General features: G+C 39.0%; 2 protein-coding genes across 2 annotated transcripts in view; one reads left to right on the top strand and one right to left on the bottom strand.

Moving 5' to 3' along the window:
- LOC117100595 (acyloxyacyl hydrolase-like) overlaps nucleotides 1–958 on the bottom strand; it is a 26,886-nt gene that overhangs the window by 21,238 nt on the left and 4,690 nt on the right. The window lies entirely within an intron of this gene.
- Nucleotides 153–752, top strand: LOC117100576 (putative nuclease HARBI1). Its single transcript, XM_033240350.1, has one exon. It carries the CDS (start codon nucleotides 153–155, stop codon nucleotides 750–752), a length of 600 nt encoding a protein of 199 aa, XP_033096241.1.

Here is a 958-nt window from a genome sequence, read left to right on the forward strand (position 1 = left end):
AAGATAATTTTATTGTTAATATATATATATATATATATATATATATATATATATATATTAACAATAAAATTATATTTGTATAATTATTAAATTAGATCTTCTTTTTTTAAAACTTTTTTTAGATATATAAGAATGACACCCGAAAGGTATCAATGGTTGAGCCTCATCTGAAGGAGAGAAGAAACAGAGGTCGAATTGATATCTCAGCAGAGGAGCGAGTTGTGGTGACTTTGCGGTACCTGGCAACATGGGACAGTATGGCTTCACAATCTTTTAATTTTAGAATTGGCCGTGCAACAGTCTCCAACATTGTGCGAAAAGTATGTGATGTTATTTGGACAGCACTGAGCCCCAAGTATCTCAGGATGCCATCGAGTGCGCAGGAGTGGCTGGAAATTGCAAGGCAGTTTAAAGAGGAGTGGGATATCCCTCACATTATTGGTGCTGTGGATGGAAAGCATGTCGCTATCGAATGCCCAAAATTTGGAGGTTCTATGTACTACAACTACAAGGGCTTTCACAGTTCAGTCCTAATGGGCATCTGTGATGCAAAGTACTCCTTTATATGGGTGGGTGTTGGGTCATATGGACAGACAATGATGCCTCAATTTTTGGCCAGTCTTCCGTTTGCCATCACAACTTCCTCATGCAAACAGACAACGCTTATTACCTACCAAACGGATTTGTGGACAGCTACAATAATGTGGAATTTAAGGAGGGGGAATATGGCGCACTATTGTATGAGAAGATGAAACTGGTCTTCAAAACTTGAGAAGAGTGTGGTCGAACAATTATAAAGCGAGTGCAAGAGAACGAGGGATAAATTCAAGGACTATTTTAGTAGTGCCGAAGGCGCTGTTGCTTGGCAGTTTGACGTTGCACGTAACTGTGGCCCTCTGGCATCATAAACCCAGGCACTGATGCTTTTAAATGATTGGCTTTTTAAAATAGAATATTA

This window comes from Anneissia japonica, unplaced genomic scaffold, assembly GCF_011630105.1.
Source record: "Anneissia japonica isolate Jap-2015-1 unplaced genomic scaffold, ASM1163010v1 scaffold1770_len632688_cov154, whole genome shotgun sequence".
Taxonomy (NCBI): Eukaryota; Metazoa; Echinodermata; class Crinoidea; order Comatulida; family Comatulidae; genus Anneissia; species Anneissia japonica.